The sequence below is a fragment of the Canis lupus genome, chromosome 38, assembly GCF_011100685.1.
Source record: "Canis lupus familiaris isolate Mischka breed German Shepherd chromosome 38, alternate assembly UU_Cfam_GSD_1.0, whole genome shotgun sequence".
In the NCBI taxonomy this organism is placed as follows: Eukaryota; Metazoa; Chordata; class Mammalia; order Carnivora; family Canidae; genus Canis; species Canis lupus.
This window is the reverse complement of record NC_049259.1, coordinates 24,582,323-24,597,355: the sequence shown is the minus strand read 5'-3', so window position 1 is coordinate 24,597,355 and position 15,033 is coordinate 24,582,323. Positions and strand designations below refer to the sequence as shown.

General features: G+C 64.2%; 1 protein-coding gene and 1 long non-coding RNA gene across 10 annotated transcripts in view; one reads left to right on the top strand and one right to left on the bottom strand.

The window, feature by feature from the left end:
• Positions 1-10,375, top strand: part of DISP1 (dispatched RND transporter family member 1) — a 155,991-nt gene extending 145,616 nt beyond the window's left edge. For 8 of the 9 annotated variants that reach the window (XM_038586423.1, XM_038586420.1, XM_038586418.1 and 5 more), the window contains 5 exons: positions 164-287; positions 1,107-1,234; positions 1,706-1,803; positions 3,431-3,528; positions 6,874-10,375. In XM_038586423.1, coding sequence (XP_038442351.1) covers positions 207-287; positions 1,107-1,234; positions 1,706-1,803; positions 3,431-3,528; positions 6,874-10,353 — 3,885 coding nt within the window. In that variant the 5' untranslated portion in view covers positions 164-206 and the 3' untranslated portion in view covers positions 10,354-10,375. Of the gene's footprint in view, positions 1-163; positions 288-1,106; positions 1,235-1,705; positions 1,820-3,430; positions 3,529-6,873 lie in introns of those variants that run through there. The other variant, XM_038586426.1, reaches the window with a different exon arrangement.
• LOC119877936 overlaps positions 1,331-15,033 on the bottom strand; it is a 29,169-nt gene continuing 15,466 nt past the window's right edge. Inside the window, exon 2 of the long non-coding RNA XR_005385859.1 lies at positions 1,331-1,968. This is a non-coding gene — a long non-coding RNA (uncharacterized LOC119877936). The remainder of the gene's footprint in view (positions 1,969-15,033) is intronic.

Genomic DNA, 15,033 nt, shown 5'->3' with positions numbered 1-15,033 from the left:
CCAGGGGCTCTGTGCGCGACCTGTGCTGTGTCCTGGTCCCGCCGCCGCCCCACTGAGAGGCCCTGGACGGGGTCCGAGCTGGGATCAACACCCTCCTGTCGTGGCAGTGGGCCTCTGGCCGCGTCCGTCTAAGCGCCCTCCTGTGCTCCTCTCTGCCCCGCAGCTACGCGTCCCTGATAGCCGACTGGCCCGTGCTGGTGCTGGGCATGTGCACCCTGCTCATCGTAGTCTGCGCCTTGGTTGGGGTGTTAGTGCCGGAGCTTCCCGACTTCTCTGATCCACTGCTGGTAAGGAGAACTCAGCCCATCGCGTCTCTGTGACCTCAGGGAATTAAGTATCTTAATACATGTTGCATTATGTGACTTCTATCCTGTTTCCCCCAAACCTCCTCGAGTCACCAGGAGCTTGCAGTTCTCCTCCTGAAAAGTAAACCCATGTCCTTCAAGTCTCAGGTTCCTAAGAGGTCAACGGACTTGCTCTCACCGACAAACCTGGAGGTTTTCCTCCTTGGCTGCCACGTTTAAGCTAAAAAGCAGTAAAATGGAGAATCTGAATTCTATAAAAATGTTCTCATAATGTCTTTAAGACTGAATGTCTCCCTTTCTCCCCCCGCAGAGCAGTGAAAGGAATTTCAGCATCACAGAGAGATGATAGCAGGGTCTGTTTTTTGGGGGTTTGTTTTTGTTTTTGTTTTGTTTTGTTTTTTTGTTTGCAGGGTCTGTTTTTAAGTACATGTTCCTGTAAAACACTGCATGACATGGTCTGATGTGACCATAATTTTTTGTGACATCCAAGTAAACACCTGCTAATTGCTTAGGTGTGATCTTGAAAGAGAAGCTTCAGATACAGTCCCCCCACCGCCCCCCGCCCGCCTTTGCTGAGACGGATCACGTACCAGGGAGCCTAACCGCGCTGTTGTGGTGAACGGAGGCCACCGACGGGTCGGGCCACCTTCCTCGGTGCTGTTCGTCCCCGGGCAGCTGCGAGCGCGTCCCCGCTTCCTACCGAAGCCACACAGCATCCCAGCACCGCGTCCCCAACCTGCTGGGACCCTACTTACCCTGAAGCAAACCGCACTAATAGGAATTTGTGATATTTTGTCTCAGGGTTTTGAGCCAAGAGGGACTGCGATAGGCCAGAGACTGGTTACGTGGAATAACATGGTGAAAAATACGGGATACAAGGCAACGTTGGCAAATTATCCATTTAAGTACGCAGATGAACAAGCGAAAAGGTAATTGTTTATTAACTTTCACACAAAACCTTGCTGAATGAATTTGACTTCTAAGCATTGCCCGAACAAGATGATTAAGCTCGAAGTCTTTGCTGCTGATTTGTGTACATTCTCGTTGTTTTTTAAGATTTTGTTGTATTAAGGTAAAAAGAGTGAGGGTTTGGTTTTTTTTTTCCCTTTTTATAGATGTGAGAAAATGGATGTTGGTTGCTTATATGCATCCTTTTCATTTCAAGTAGGTCATGACTGAGGGTAGAGCGTTACAGGTGTGCTTGTTGGCCTTGAAACAGCTAGTACTTTATTATTTTTAAGTGTTTATTATCGCGTTGTGGTTAGTTCCGGGCGTAGGACAGCAGTGAGACACGTTTACTCTATGCCGGCTCGCCTCCATCGCTGTTACATAGTTGCTGGCTGTGTGCCCTGTGCTGCTGACGGTACTTTACTCAAGACCACGTTGTTGTTCCGTTTCAGCCATCGGGATGATAGATGGTCAGATGACCACTATGAAAGAGAGAAAAGAGAAGTCGACTGGAACTTCCACAAAGACAGCTTTTTCTGCGACGTTCCGAGTGAGTGGCATCCCAGGTGAACAGCCCCTCGGGGCTCCTCGCGCTCAGAATGGAGCACGATTAAATCCAGACTGGTGGGAAGACGTGTGGGGCACTGACACAGATAGCAGTGACTCGTAGTTTTACTTCCCAGGGTCAGTCGACCACTAAGCTGGATTTATTTGCCTGTAACAAAAGTCAATAAGAGATTTAGTTTAAAGGGACACAAAATATCTAATGAGATTCTTGATCTTGCCCCAAATTCCAAGTCATTTTAAATTTTTTACATTATTTAAAAAATATTGTCAGGTACATATTTTTGGATTGAACCCCTAAAATAATCTACTATCTTAGAGAAATATACTTTTCAAGTCTTATTTCAGAGAGCATATATATATATTTTTAAAATATTTTATTTATTTATTCATGAGAGACACAGAGAGAGAGAGAGAGAGAGGAGCAGAGACACGGGCAGAGGGAGAAGCAGGCTCCATGCAGGGAGCCCGATGTGGGACTCGATCCTGGGACCCTGGGTTCACGCCCTGGGTCTAAGGACATGAGGACCTACAGCTTCTCCCCCAGCGAATCTTCACAGCAGTGCTGTTTTGAACTCAGCTCTTTAAAATCTATTGAAAATGCCCCCAAAATGTGTGCTTTCCTGTCCTGTTAGCTCTCTAGCAGGCCTCACCGGGCCTCTGATGCTTCTAGGTGTAGCTGAGCCTGCGGCACCCACAGCATCAGGCAGGCGCATAGTAGGAGGTCAGGGACATTTTGTCCTGGTCCCGGGAAGGAGCGCACATGGCTTTTTCTGCACTTTTAGAAAATCTGAGCTCTGGTGAATGTCCAGGCTGCTGGGTCTGTCTCGGAGTGGCAGTGTGCATCCCCAGACCGGCCTCCCTTGGCCAGTCCCCACACAGGCCAGATGGGGTCCCTGCAGTCCACACGCACACCCCACCCCTGGCCAGGGCTCCGCCTCGAGGGGGAGATGGCTGTTTCCACGGCCTTGATTTGCTCTTTGGAGTCCACATAGGATAATGGCCGTCGGGTGAAGAGTTCGCTGAAGGAAACCTCCTGGTGGTGAATAAAAGCTCGCGTGGTAAAGCTTTATTCACACGGTCACAGGTGGCCGCAGTGTCGGCACAGCCAGGCGAACTCGTACAAAGTCCCCAGGGCGGACGGAGCGGAAGCGGCGCTGACGGCTCAGCGATGTGTCCTTGGGTTCCCGTGCCTGAGACACGCGTGCCTGCAATGGGGGGCAACAGGGGCGGCAGGCTCCACGACTGGCCTGCGTCCGCGCCATCAGAGCAGTGTAGACCCTGGCCCCTCGGGTCCGGCGGGTTGGTCTCAGTGCTTTTAAACTGACCCCCTGCCGTCTGCCCCCGGCTGACGTCCGTGGAGAACAGCTCAGCGTGTCCTCCTTGGGCTTGTGCCGCGTCCTGGTGCCGCGTCTCCCAAGTCCGGGTTCTCTCGGATTGCGGTTGCTAACCTGTCCTGGACGGCCTGCAAGCCCTCGGTGTCGTGGGTAGGAAGGGACCCCGCTGCCAATGGCCCGTCCTGTGCTCCCCCAGTAGGGCTGCTCCTGGATGCTGAGTCTGATGATGGGAGCGGACAATTATGAACCTCTGTCTTTTCTTTTTCATGTCACCAGGTGACCGGTACTCCAGGGTGGTGTTTGCGTCAGCCGGAGGGGACACGCTGTGGAGCTTACCTGCCATTAAGTCCATGTGCAGCGTGGATAACTCAAGGGTATGTAAAGTGACCCTGGCGTACGTCTCGGACAAACGAGCTGGCATTCGTGCCGGTCGCTTCCCTGCTGAGCCTGGTGAGCGCGGGCGGAGGGTGCTCGCTGGGGCCTCCGTCCTGGTCGCCTGCGTGTGCGCCCCGGGATCCTGGAGCCCCCGTGTGGCCCCCACGGATCCGCCCCCCCCAGCGCAGCGCCCCCTCCTGTGTCCCACGCGAGTTTCCTCCCAGGGCAGCAGTTCAGACGCTGGCTCTCCTTTCCCGGGTGGTCTCTCCTCAGCTGGTTGCAGGGTTTCCCCCGTGTCCTCGTCCCCACAGCCTCTCTGGCAACCAGCGGGTCTCGGGGCAGGTTCAGGGCACGGGCGGGGAAGGGGATGTCCGGGCTCCAGCGTCTGTAAGAGGGGAGTCCCTTGCAGATGGAGGACGCGAGATGGTCCGTGGAGCCTGAGTGGTGGGGCCAAGGCCCCCGGAGAGCGCACTCTGCTGCCGCTGCCCCCGCACCTGCCCACACACAGCCACCGGGGAAGGAGGGCGCCACATGCCTGGCGTGCGTCCTGCGTGTGAGCTCACCGACAGCGGGAGATGCACTTGCACCCGGGCCGAGAGCTGGCCTGGGCCTGGTGCTGTTGTCTACACCGCACACGGGGCTCCTCAGGGGAGGCCGGGCTCCTGGCGGTCAGCGGGCCGGCTCCCCGGCTCCCGACGCGACTCTCCAGCGGGAGGACTGTGTGACCTCCCTCCATCAGGCCGGCCGGGTTTTCCGCACGCGCCATCTGCTCTCGGCTGCGCCCGCACAGACTCAGACCATCTGCAAACAAACCAAGTTCCTGGATCACTGGCCAGCGTCTGCCTGTTGCGTTGTCTCCTCGTCTGCAGCTGTCAGTTCGTCACCCGGAAGCTGGGACATGTTACAAGCCATGCGGTGTGGACCGGTGGCCCGGAGCAAGCGCAGGGCCCCCTGCTCGGCAGCGCCCGCCCCTGCGGGGTCCTGTCTTCGCAGGTGGTGAGGTGACGCCTGTCCCTCCCACCACGTGTCCCTTCCGTCCTGTGTCCTTGTGCCGTTTCTGCTCGGGGTCTTCCGGGAGTCCTCACGGCCTAGAATGTGTAGCTGTTTGAGCTGCGGCTCACTGTTTGGTGCCTCCAGGCTCGCGCGCACCCAGACCCTCACCCGTCCGCTGTGGGTCACGTCGTGACATCCTGCAAAAGTCCTCAGCCGACGTCGGGGGTGGCCCTGAGCCGTTCTAGCCGCGTCTTAGGAGGTGGCAGGAGAACGTCGAGCAGCAGCTATTCCTGCAGGAAGTCAGCGCCGTGACGTCCAAGTGCGTGGCTTCCGGCCGGCCGCGCTCAGTGGCGTCTGCGAAGGGAGGATGGCCCGGATGCAGCGCAACAGGCGAGCAAGCCGGGCAGTCTCCCGGCCACCGTGTCCTTTCACTTGCGGTTTCTGCCGGTTGCGCAGGGCAGCCGCTCCCCGCAGGCCAGTCCTGGGCCCCCCTCGGGGTCCGGCTCCACACCCGCCGAGTGTTTCTGGGACCTCGAGGCCGCTGGAAGCTCCCGGGCTCCTCAGTCCTGCCCTCGTGGAAGTCCGCGCTCAGGCGGCCAGCTTCGCAGGAGGGGTCTGAGGTCACAGCGCCCGTCTGCGGCGTGGGCTTTGGGGCCCCCGGCAGCACCTGCGGGCCGGCCTGTGGCACGTGAGGACGGAGGGGCCCCATAGCAGGACGCGCTCTGTTCCCGTCCTGCTCTCAGCCTTCCGGTGAGGCTCCCGGTAGCCGGCAGTTTACGGGTTAAGGCGTCGTCTGAAGCTCTGCAGCCCACCCCCGCCGCCCTGTCTGGCCCCGGCACAGCCACGGGGTGACCCAGCTCCCCACCCTGCACAGCCCGTGGCCGCCCCATCCCCCGAGCTGTGAGAAGTCACTTCCACTCCCCCTGCGGCGCAATCATGGATTCGTTCGTCTCTCGAGCTGCATCCCCGTGGGTTCAGGCACCAGCGTCCAGCTCGGGGCCACGGCGGCCGTCTCCGTCCTTACTTCTGGGCCCGTCCGGGTCCTGGAGGACCATTGGCACGGTCGCCCGTCGGCCACCTCTGCCTGCAGACCGGGCCGGGCCCACTCTGGATGGCGCTTGGCAGGTGACCCGCCGGTGGATCCGCGTTTATCGTGTCACCGTTGAACCTTTGGCCAAACCACGCTCACTCGCACGCAAACCCTGCTGCCATTTGGAAGGTCATCCGAGGCCCATTGTCTTGGGCTGTGGCCGGCAGCCCTGCTCCCTTCACCGCCAGCGCCTGGCTCCCGAGCCCTGGACGGTGCCCCTCTGCGCGGCCACGGCCTGTCCACCCTCGCTGCCCCCGACCGAGAGCCTCTGGCGTCGGGGCCGCCCCCCTACCAGACGCAGCAGGCCGACGGCCGCTTCCCCGCGTCCCCGGAGTCGGCAGTGTGGACGCCTGCGCCCGGAGGCCACCGGAACTGATGACCCTGTGTCACAAACGCCAACTAACGGTGGCTCTTCAGAAACGAGCTGGCGGATCAGGCTCTTGGGGTGACACCTTAGTCCCCTTGGAATGATCCCCCTTTCGGCTCACTTGTCTTTACCGTCCACAGAGATGTGGGCAGAGCGAGGCTCAGCCCCGCAGAGGAGACACAGTCGCTCTGGCTGCGGAGGAGGAGGCTGAGCCTCATGCACATGCGTCCGGGTTGTGTGGTGTGGAGGCCCGGACCCCCTTGGCCTTGGCGTTGTGTCTCGGTTTCCCTCCCGCCGTGGAGGAAAGGCTGCGTGCACCGTGGGTGCACTTTACCAGATGAGCTCAAAGGATGCACACGTCGTCGGCTGCCACTCAGTATCCATCTCACCTGCGTGGACGGATGGGACTGGGCACCGCGGCCCGTTGTGCTCATTGCTTGGGGATGCCCTTGGCTGTGGCCCCGCGCACTGCGGACATCGGTGTCTGGCGTCAGCCGGGGGCTCGCTGGTGCTCTTCTGGGCAACCGTTTTCTTGGCTTTCCGTTAAGTTGGTTGCATTCGTGCCTTTGTCGCCCGGAACCTCAGGCCGATGACCGGCGGTTTTGGGCCAAGGCAGCAGCTGGCGTCCTGTGCCCTTGAGCCCCCCAGATGGAAGAGCACAGGCCCCGCCGTCCCTTCCTTTGCCCTGAAAGTGCCTTTGAAAAGGCCAGTCTCCTCGAGAGCTGCTGGTTTTACCTCCTCGTTAAGACCAAGGCCACACTGGAGGTTTTTTGGGCACTTTGCCACCTGGAGGGACGCGCCGGGGGGACTGTGGGGGGAGGCTTGGGGGAGGCCGTGCACCTGCCCCCCCCCCACAGGCCTTAAACGCTGGTGTCCGCGTGTCTCTCTCTGCAGATCAGAGCCCACCCGCAGTTCGGCGACCTGTGCCAGAGGACCACGGTGGCGTCCTGCTGCCCCAGCTGGACGCTGGGCAACTACATCGCCATCCTGAACAACAGGTCGTCCTGCCAGCAGATCGTGGAGCGGGACGTGTCGCACACGCTGAAGCTGCTGCGGGCCTGCGCCAAGCACTACCGCAACGGCACGCTGCAGCCCGACTGCTGGGACGCGGGCGCCCGCAGGAAGGGCCAGCTCAAGTGCAGCGGCGTGCCCCGCAAGTGCGTCAAGTACAACGCCGTGTACCAGATCCTGCACTTCCTGGTGGACAAGGACTTCCTGGCCCCGAAGGCGCCCGCCGCGCCCACCGCGCCCACGCTGAGGTACAGCATGCTCTTCTCGCCCACGGAGAAGGGGGAGAGCATGATGGACATCTACCTGGACAACTTCGAGAACTGGAACGGCTCCGACGGGGTGACCGCCGTGGCCGGGATCGAGTTCGGCATCAAGCACAGCCTGTTCCAGGACTACCTCCTGACGGACACAGCCTACCCGGCCATTGCGGTGCTGCTGGTGCTGCTGGTCATGTGCGCCTACACCAGGTCCCTGTTCATCACCCTGATGACCATGTTTGCCGTCATCAGCTCGCTGATCGTGTCCTACTTCCTCTACCGCGTGGTGTTCAACTTCGAGTTCTTCCCGTTCATGAACCTGACGGCGCTGGTCATCCTGGTCGGCATCGGTGCGGACGACGCCTTCGTCCTGTGCGACGTGTGGAGCTACGCCAAGTGCGACAGGCCGCACGCGGCGACGGCGGAGACGGTGGGCGTCACCCTGCAGCACGCAGCGCTGTCCATGTTCGTCACCAGCTTCACCACGGCCGCTGCCTTCTACGCCAACTACGTGAGCAACATCACCGCCATCCGGTGCTTCGGGGTGTATGCAGGCACGGCCATCCTGGTGAACTACGTGCTCATGGTCACGTGGCTGCCGGCCGTGGTCGTCCTGCACGAGCGCTACCTCCTCAACCTGTTCAGCTGCTTCCGGAAGCCGCAGCCGCAGGTGTACGACGGCAAGAGCTGCTGGACGGCCGCCCGCCGGAAGTGCCACAGGGCGCTGCTCGCCGCATCCGAAGCCTCTCGCGTCTTTTTCGAGAAGGTGCTGCCGTGCGTCGTCATCAAGCTCCGCTACCTTTGGCTGCTGTGGTTCCTGGCCCTGAGCGTGGGCGGGGCCTACGTGGTGTGCGTGAACCCCAAGATGAAGCTGCCCTCGCTTGAGCTGTCCGAGTTCCAGCTGTTCAGGCCCTCGCACCCCTTCGAGCGCTACGACGCCGAGTACAAGAAGCTCTTCATGTTCGAGCGCGTCCACCGCGGGGAGGAGCTGCACATGCCCATCACGGTGGTGTGGGGGGTGTCCCCGGAGGACAACGGCGACCCCCTGAACCCCAAGAGCAAAGGCAAGCTGGTGTTGGACGGCAGCTTTAATATCGCCAGCCCCGCCTCCCAGCTCTGGATCCTGCGCTTCTGCCAGAAGCTGAGAAACCAGACCTTCTTCCACCAGACGGACGAGCAGGACTTCACGAGCTGCTTCATCGAGACGTTCAAGCAGTGGATGGAGAACCAGGACTGCGACGAGCCCGCGCTCTACCTCTGCTGCCGGCGCTGGAGCTTCCCCTACAAGCAGGAGATCTTCGAGCTGTGCATGAAGAGGGCCATCATGGAGCTGGAGAGGAGCACCGGCTACCACCTGGACAGCAAGACGCCGGGGCCGAGGTTCGACGTCAACGACACCATCCGGGCCGTGGTGCTGGAGTTCCAGAGCACCTACGTCTTCACGCTGGCCTACGAGAGGATGCACCAGTTCTACCAGGAGGTGGACGCCTGGATCTCCCGGGAGCTGAGCTCGGCGCCCGAGGGCCTCAGCAACGGCTGGTTTGTCAGCAGCCTGGAATTCTACGACCTGCAGGACAGCCTCTCCGACGGCACGCTCATCGCCATGGGGCTGTCGGTGGCCGTGGCCTTCAGCGTCATGCTGCTCACCACGTGGAACGTCGTCATAAGCCTGTACGCCATCGTCTCCATCGCCGGGACCATATTCGTCACCGTCGGCTCTCTGGTCCTGCTGGGGTGGGAGCTCAACGTGCTGGAGTCGGTCATCATCTCGGTGGCCGTCGGCCTGTCCGTCGACTTCGCCGTCCACTACGGGGTGGCCTACCGGCTGGCCCCGGACACCAACCGGGAGGGGAAGGTGATCTTCTCCCTGAGCCGCATGGGATCCGCCATCGCCATGGCCGCCCTGACCACCTTCGTGGCGGGGGCCATGATGATGCCGTCCACGGTTCTGGCCTACACACAGCTCGGCACCTTCATGATGCTCATCATGGGCGTCAGCTGGGCCTTCGCCACCTTCTTTTTCCAGTGCATCTGCCGGTGCCTCGGGCCCCAGGGCACCTGTGGCCAGATTCCCCTCCCCAGGAAGCTCCGCTGCGGCGCCTTCTCCCACGGCTTGTCCGCGACACCCGGAGACAAGGCACCAAGCGGCTCCTGCGCTGGGAATGCCTACCACGTGGCTCCCAGGGCCCCGAGGTCCGAGGCGGAGCGGGAGTTCTATGAGCTGGAGCCCCTGGCCTCCCACGGCTGCGCCGCCCCGGGGAAGGCGGCCTACGAGGAGCTGCACGTGTGCTCCGAGGCCTTCAGCGGCCGGGCAAAGGCCCTGGGGCTGCCCGCGCACGCAGCCTTCAGCCCCAGCGCCAGGGGCGAAGCAGGCCCGGCCTCTCTGCAGCCCTCGCTCGAGCAGCACCCCGCGTGTGCCTTCCTCTCCCTGAAGCAGAGGTGTAGCTGCGCCAACACGTTCCAACACTGGAAACCCGGCCCGCTCGCCTCCCCGCGGCCCGGCGACGGCCTGTGCCCCCGCTGTGCCGCCGCCGCCAGCAGCTTGGTGCACGTGCAGCCCGCCGCGCTCCCGGTCCCCGAAGGCCTGGTGTGCGCCATCCCGCGCGTCCACCACTGCCCCTGCCTGCAGGGCAGAGCCACGCGAGCCAGGCTGCAGCGCCCCGCGCCCCCCAGCCTCCCGCTGCCGCCGCACCTCCAGGGCCAGGAGGAGCCGGGGGCGCAGGCGGGGGACCCCACCTCCGCTGTCCGCAGGAGCCCCGGGTCTTCCCGGAGAGCGTGCTGCGATCCCGACAGGAGCCAGAGGGGACCGTGTGGGGACAGCGCCGTGGGGGGCGGCCCGGGGCCGGGGGCTGCGGTGGACGAGGCAGCGAGGCACACGGAGCCGCGCCTGTCACAGGACCCGGAACACTGGAGCCCCAGTGGGCCCAAGTGCGTGCGTAGCCACGTCACGGGGGACGCCCGGTGCTGCCCCGACACCCGTCACAGCTGCGACCAAGGGACGTGCGGTTCCGAGGACCCACAGACGCCACACGGCGAGGCCAGCGCGCCCCCAGCGCCGACACACTCGGAACTTGCGGGTGAAAGTTTGTTAATAAAAACACTTTAATAAATACAGTGTCACGTTCAGAGCCGGTGCCTCTCCATGGTTCTTTGAAATGGGAAGTAAAAGCCAGAGGTTTGGAAACGGGCCCCCGGGACGCAGGGGCTTCACACTGAGGATCTCGGGGTAGTTTCCGGATCTGCAGCAACAAAGTCACGCATGTGACGAGCGTCGGCTGAGGACTGGCTTTGATATTTCCAGAAAGTGCCAAGTGCTAACGTGTGGTTTCCTTCACCTCGAGGCGGCCTGACCCAGGGCCTGAGCGCAGGCGTGGCCGATCCAGCGGCCACCCAGCGGGGCCCAGGCCACCCAGCGGCCTCCTTTAGGGGTTGGCTGCAGCCTTGTTTAGGGATTAATTCCCATGTCTGTGAACTCGGCCCGTTCCCCGGGGTGCCCTCCCCTGCCGCGTGCATCGTCTGTGAGGCCACACGCGTGTTGATGCCCAGAGGGAGCAGCCCCGGCGCTTGCTGCGGTCGGGCAGTGTGGATGGGTGGGAGGATGGGTGAAAGAGGGGGATGGGTGAGGTGGGGCAGGGACGTGGGTGGGGGATGGGCAAGGGAGGGGGATGGGTGCGAGGGGGAGAAGGACAACTGCGGGGGTGATGGCTGGGGGGGCAGGTGGGTGCAGGGGGATGGGCACGGGAGGAGCAGGGGAGGGTGGGCAGGGGGAGGAAGATGGGGGGGCGTGATGGGGATAGATGGGCACGGGGGATGGGCAACAGGGGGAGCAGGGGAGGGTGGGGGACAGTGGGTGGGGGGAGATGGGCGAAGGAGGGGGGGATGGGTGCAGGGGAGGGGGGAGGGCGGCGGGGGTGGGTGGAGAGATGGGCAAGGGGGATAAGCGTGAGGAGGGAGAGCAGGGGATGGTGGGCAGGGAATGGGGGGAGGGGGATGGGTGAGGGGGGATGGGTGCAGGGGAGAGGAGGACAACAGTGGGGGTGACAGCAGGGGGGCAGGTGGGTGCGGGGGGATGGGCACGGGGGGAGCAGAGGGAGGGTGGGCAGGGGGGAGGAGGAGGAAGGGGGAGGGTGTGATGGTGGGGGTGAGGATAGATGGGTGCAGGGGATGGGCACAGGGGGAGCAGGGGAGGATGGAGGGAGGAGGCGGGGAATGGGTGAAGGGGGGAGGGGGAAGGGCGGCAGGGGTGAAGCGGAGGTGAAGGCAGGTGGGGAGATGGGGCATGTGGGTGCAGGAGGGCGACCTGTGCTGACTCGGGGTCACGGTGCTGGCGGTGGGCGGCCCCACAGCTGCAGGGCTGGGACCCGGGACATGCACAGAGGGAGCCAGGACACCTGCTGTCTTGTCCCCCGAGGGTCCCGATGTCACCGAGCGCCAGAACTCGGAGGTCGTCCCCTTCGGCCCCCCAGGAGTGGGGCCGGCGGCTCTGCTCCCAGCTCCCAGCACAGGCACCGCCTCCCGCTGCAGCCCTGGGAGCGGGGCTGGTCCTGCCCTGGCGGCAGGCGTCGTCCCCCCGGCGGCCGGGACGCGGGTCAGAACTTGTTCTCGCTCCCGGGCCGGGGGTTGTGGGGGGACAGCGGGGCAGCCCGGGCCACGGCGAGGCCACGGCGAGGGTGCGGGGGGCACAGCGCATGGAGCTCTGCGGACAGGCCGTGGGGTCCCCACGCGCGGCCCTCAGGCGCGGACTCGGTGCTGCTGGCCGCCTGCCCTCCGCCCTCCACCAGGCGAGCACACGGCAGGAACCGGGACGCCGTTCAAAACCGCGTGTCCCGTTAGCGCGGGTCTGCCCGCGTCCAGGGGGCGGCTTGTCTGCAGCCGGAGCCGAGCGTGGGGCGTGAAGCGGGTGCCGCCGTTCGCCGCTGCAGGGCCCTGGGCCCTGACCTGCTGGGAGGCAGGCAGGGTCACGGGGTGCAGGTTGGGGGGCGGCCGCCCCTGCCCCATCCCAGGCAGCACCCGGGGAGGAACGCTCGGCCACCCCGCCCCCCCCTCAGGGCCCGGCCTCCACCTCCCCTGGTCGGGCTCCAGGCTGAGCCCCAGAACCTGCAGCCGCAACTGCCGGCCCCTCCCTGCCCCCAGCCCGGGCCAGGCCCTCCTCCCCCCCTTCCCCTGCGGTCGGTCAGGCTGCGCCCTGCCCCTCTCCCAAGGACATCCGTCAAGGTCACCCTGCAAGGAGCGCGCAGGTGTCTCTGGTCAGGAGGGCCCACAGCAAAGGATGGCTCTGCCCGGCCGCGCTGCAGTGGGGGGGCGGGGGGCTTGAAGCTGGGTCAGCCTGGGGGCCTAGGGGCCCGGGGGCGCAGGAGGAGCCGAGGCTGAGGGACAGGGGACCCCGAGCAGGGACACCGGGGCCGCAGGGTTGGGTCTCCCCAGGAACCTTCCCGCAGGGCTGCCCAGCTTGTCCCCAGGCAGGAGTTAGGGCCGTGGGGGAAGCAGAGCCCCAGGGTCACACAGAGGGGCTCGAGGGCAAGCGCTGTGGGGGCCTCGAGGTCCCAGCAGATCCAGACCCCTCCTGCCTCCCCAGGCTGCGCCCAGCCGGTCCACACACCTGAGCTCGCGCCCTTGTGGCCCCGGCACCGCAGAGGGCCGCCTCTCCCCTAGGCCCATCCCCGGGCGCGGGGGGCACCGTGCCCAGTTCTGAAGGCTGCGGGTCCCCGGAGGCCAGGCCACCGCGTCCCCACACGCCGGGCCCCCAGGATGCATGGGTCCCAAATGCAGGCGGACGTGGGACCCACACATGCAGCGTCTCCCCCTTGAGAATTCTGGGCGTGGAGGTGACTAGAAGAGCCCCTGGCCCAGGGGGCTGCAGCCGCTGCTCCCTGGGCCCTCGGGCAGGGAGGAGGGTGGCGGCCGAGGTGTCTGGCGCCAGAGGCAGATCCGAACCAGGCGGCTGTTCTCTTCAGGGGCCAGAGTGGAGTTTGCCTGTTCGCACCTCACAATCTTCCCACTCAATAAACTCCGCGTGACAGGGATGCTAACGGCTTCAGGGTCACGTGTCGAGGTGGACGGCGCGCTCAGGGGACAGCGGCTGCGCCTCCCGCACCTGCCACCTCGGGCTGCGGCCAGGCCCTGCGGGGGACTCAGCCATGCAGACCCAGGGCCGAGGGCTGGTGCTGAGGCAGGGACCCCTGGGGGCCGACAGCGCTGCAGAGACCAGGCGTGGGTGGGGGACACCCTGTGAGGCTGTTCCCGGCGCCCCCTCACCACCAGGGCACCGCGACCTTGGTGCAGAGCTGGCACCACACGTGCCGGCGCTGCCCGTGTCGGGACCCGGAGGCCGGCGGCCGTGGACCTGATGGCGGGAGAGCCTGCACCCTGGTGTGCTTCATGCAGTGCGGCCCCGTGCACGTGAGAACCCAAAGCCCGACCTCCTCTGTGCCTCCCACCCCACGAACCATGTTCCTCAGTGGACCCCTAACACAGGGGAGCAAAGCGCGTCCTCCAGTCAGCCCAGGTCAGCACCGTAGCCGACTCCACGGAGGGGAGGCTGAGGCTCCAGGACGCTGGTCCCATCCAAGGAGCACGGGCGGCACAGGCAGGCGTGTGGCTGCAGGGCTCTGCTCCCCCCACCCCTGCACGCGGCTCCTGTGGATGGGTTGGCCCTGCGCCCGGCCTCACACTCGCCTGCAGAATCGTCCAGGTCGTCACCGGAGCTGCGCTCTTGCTTCCAAACCCCACGTGCCCAATACCTCCTGGCCCTTGCTGTATGGGGGGCCCTAGCCCACTCCCTAGCCCACACCCGAACCAGCACCCTGACCAGCACCCCAGCCAACGCCCTAGCCCGCGCCCTAACCAGCACCCTAACCAGCGCCCTAACCAGGCCAGGCCTGGCTTTCCTTGTTCGCTTGTTGTCCTCATGGTTCGCCCCGGGACGTCGCGGCGCCGTCGTGTAGTAGGGGCTCCAGGTGTGCTCCGGGGCGTCAGAGCCGCTGGCCTGTGGTGTCCAGCCTCCCGGCCATGACCATCCGTGCCCTCAGGTGCATCCGTCCTGGACCACGGGCAGTTGTCTGTGGCGTCAGCGAAGGGCAGAGCAGGGCCTCGGGTCTTTGGAGGCGGCTCGGGTGCTCTCTGCGTTTTCTTCCTCTTTGAGGCTTGCTTTTAACGACAGGGCCGTTGGCAGCGCCCCGGAAGCCTCGTAGTGGGCATCTCGGGGTCGGTCTGCTTACACTTGGAGGGGGGGGGCGTCGGAGTCACTGCGCCGTGACCGGCCGCGTCCCTCTGAGCTGCGGGTCCTCGGCCCAGCATTGCCGAGTCTGCAGTACAGCCCCGCGGGCGGCGAGCGTGGTTCCTTTGGCGTCCGAGCGCACGTGCCGACCTCCCGTCCGCCGAGAGCAGCCGAGGCCACGTGAGCTCGCTCTCTCCCGCACGTGCTTCACTTCGCACGGACCCCAAAGCGCAACGCTTCAAGGACAATCGCCACGAAAGTGCGGTGCAGCTAACACGGGGTCGCGGTTCCTCGGTGTCGGCGGGGACGCCAGGGACGCTGCCGCCCGCTCCTTGCACACCTGGGCCACCAGGACTGAGCGCTCTCTCCGGGACGAGTCTACACGGCTTACCCGTCCCAGCTGAGACTAATAAGCAAGACGAAGCTGCACACGCACTCACCCTACGTTGTGTGAAGGGACCGACGGAAGTTTCCCCGAAACGTGTAGAGGGGGGGTGCCTGCTCGGCCAGGGGCACACCTGCTGCGTGCTCGCGGGACAGGGACAGGCGTCCACGCGGAACAGCTCGTGT